The 1865-nt window shown below is 41.4% G+C and overlaps 1 protein-coding gene across 1 annotated transcript; it reads left to right on the forward strand.

Moving 5' to 3' along the window:
* Window positions 1-215: 215 nt before the first annotated feature.
* LOC137654023 (uncharacterized) lies at window positions 216-1047 on the forward strand. The gene is made up of 2 exons (XM_068387658.1): window positions 216-275; window positions 583-1047. Exons 1-2 carry the CDS (start codon window positions 216-218, stop codon window positions 1045-1047), a joined length of 525 nt encoding a protein of 174 aa, XP_068243759.1.
* Window positions 1048-1865: the final 818 nt, after the last annotated feature.

Raw genomic sequence — 1865 nt, forward strand, 5'->3', positions numbered from 1 at the left:
ACTGATTTTTCAAGAATTTTTTTTGGCGTCGGGGTCGTTCGTGTCCGAGTATACCCTTAAAGGGGTGTCCGAGGACCGTACCTATCCAGGGTTAAAAAGTGCGGTATCTTGGCTGTTGCATGTCATAATGGTCCTTAAAAGGGGTAAACGTGGTAATGTTGAACAAGGTCTGACTGTAGAACAACTTTGAGTTGCTGAAGTTACCATTTTGAGATATGTTCGGCATCGACATTATGCCAGTGAGATTAAGTCATTGTCAGAAGGGCGTGGTGTTGGTAAGTCTAGTACTATAGGTTCTCTAGATCCAGTTCTTGATAGTGATGGAGTAATTAGAGTTGGAGGCAGGCTGAAACGTGCAAGAGTGTCCGAAGATTTTCGAGTCCATATCTGATTCCCCATGATCATCCGATTGCCAAGCTCATTGCCAATGATTTCCACAATATTGCACATTGAGGAACTGAATGGGTCACTTGTGAGATTCGTAAAAAGTATTGGGTTACTAGTATGTGTAGTGTTGTCAAAAGAGTTGCTCATGGGTGTATATTCTATAGACGAATGTTTGCAAAACCATGTTCTCAAAAGATGGCAGATTTACCATCAGAACGGCTTGAGTTCAGTAACAGGCCATTTACCTACATTGGAGTGGACTGTTTTGGGCCATTTTTGATAAAACAGGCGAGAGTTGAAGTGAAACGCTATGGGTGTCTTTTTACGTGTATGAACACTCGTGCTGTGCATTTGGATAAGCTCAATACACTGGAGACCGATAGTTTCTTGAATGCCTTTAGACGTTTTGCAGCTAGGCGTGGCGTACCCAAGAGTGTTTGGTCAGATAATGGGACTAATTTTGCTGGGAGCCAGGCTCAGATTTCAAGAAGTTTCAAGGATTTAAATCAAAGGGTTCTTCATGAGTACGGTCTTGATGTCAATTTGGAGTGGCATTTCAATCTTCCAGCTGCTTCGCATATGGGAGGAGTATGGGAGCGCCTGATTCGCACTCTAAGGAAAGTTCTTGTTAGATTTATGGGTACTGAGTGCAGACTCTGATGAGGGCTTGGAAACTTTGTTTTGCAAGGTGGAGTTTGTAGTAAAGAGGCGTCCCATCACCAAGGTAAGTAATGATACGCTTGATATTTCTCATTTAACACCCAACCATTTGCTTATGTTGTCTGAAAATGTTGCTTTACCTCCTGGAGTCTTCAGTGTGTGTGATATGTATAGGCGTAGGTGGCGGCAGGTTCAGCATTTGGCCAATACTTTTTGGAGGCGTTGGTTAAAGGAATATCTGCCACATTTGCAAGTCCGAGCAAAATGGCACAAAAAAAAAGGCCAATCTTGAGGAAGGCACCTTAGTCTAGGTTCTTGGGGGAGAACACTCCTCGAGGGTTTTGTCCTATGTGTGTAGTAGAGGAGGTATTTCAAGGTAACGATAGGCGTGTACAATCAGCCAAAATTCGTACGAGGTGTTCTAGTTTCACAAGATCAATTACGAAGCTAGTTCTTCTTGAGGGAACTGTGTAACTATGTCATTGGATTATTTTTTCTTTTGTTTTTTACCATGTTTTATGTTCAGTATTCATTTGGATCTCAATGATTCAAGGTGGGGTGTGTTGCACATGGTTAGATCATGTGCTTGTATTGAATTTTTTTATAAATTTTTAGGCTTTGGAATGTATTTAGCTATCGTCTTGAACTTTCCCGGTATTTTTCAATCACTTAACTTGTTTTTGGATACTGTTGGGTATTGAATGTATGTAATTGCCTCGTTAGAATAGTTGGATTGGTGTTAACAGGACACAGCCAATGGGAGGGTACATGCTAGGTGTAGAGAAGGCAGAAATGGTTCTTCTTCTTGACTTTAACAA

Source organism: Palaemon carinicauda, chromosome 15, assembly GCF_036898095.1.
Source record: "Palaemon carinicauda isolate YSFRI2023 chromosome 15, ASM3689809v2, whole genome shotgun sequence".
NCBI classification, from domain to species: Eukaryota; Metazoa; Arthropoda; class Malacostraca; order Decapoda; family Palaemonidae; genus Palaemon; species Palaemon carinicauda.

What these genes read in the sequence shown, in the direction of transcription:
- LOC137654023 (XM_068387658.1), top strand. Translation starts at nt 216, where the DNA reads ATGTTCGGCATCGACATTATGCCAGTGAGATTAAGTCATTGTCAGAAG. An exon ending in GTCAGAAGGGCGTGGTGTTG is followed by an intron (nt 276 to 582) that starts GTAAGTCTAGTA and finishes TGTTCTCAAAAG; the next exon opens with ATGGCAGATTTACCATCAGA.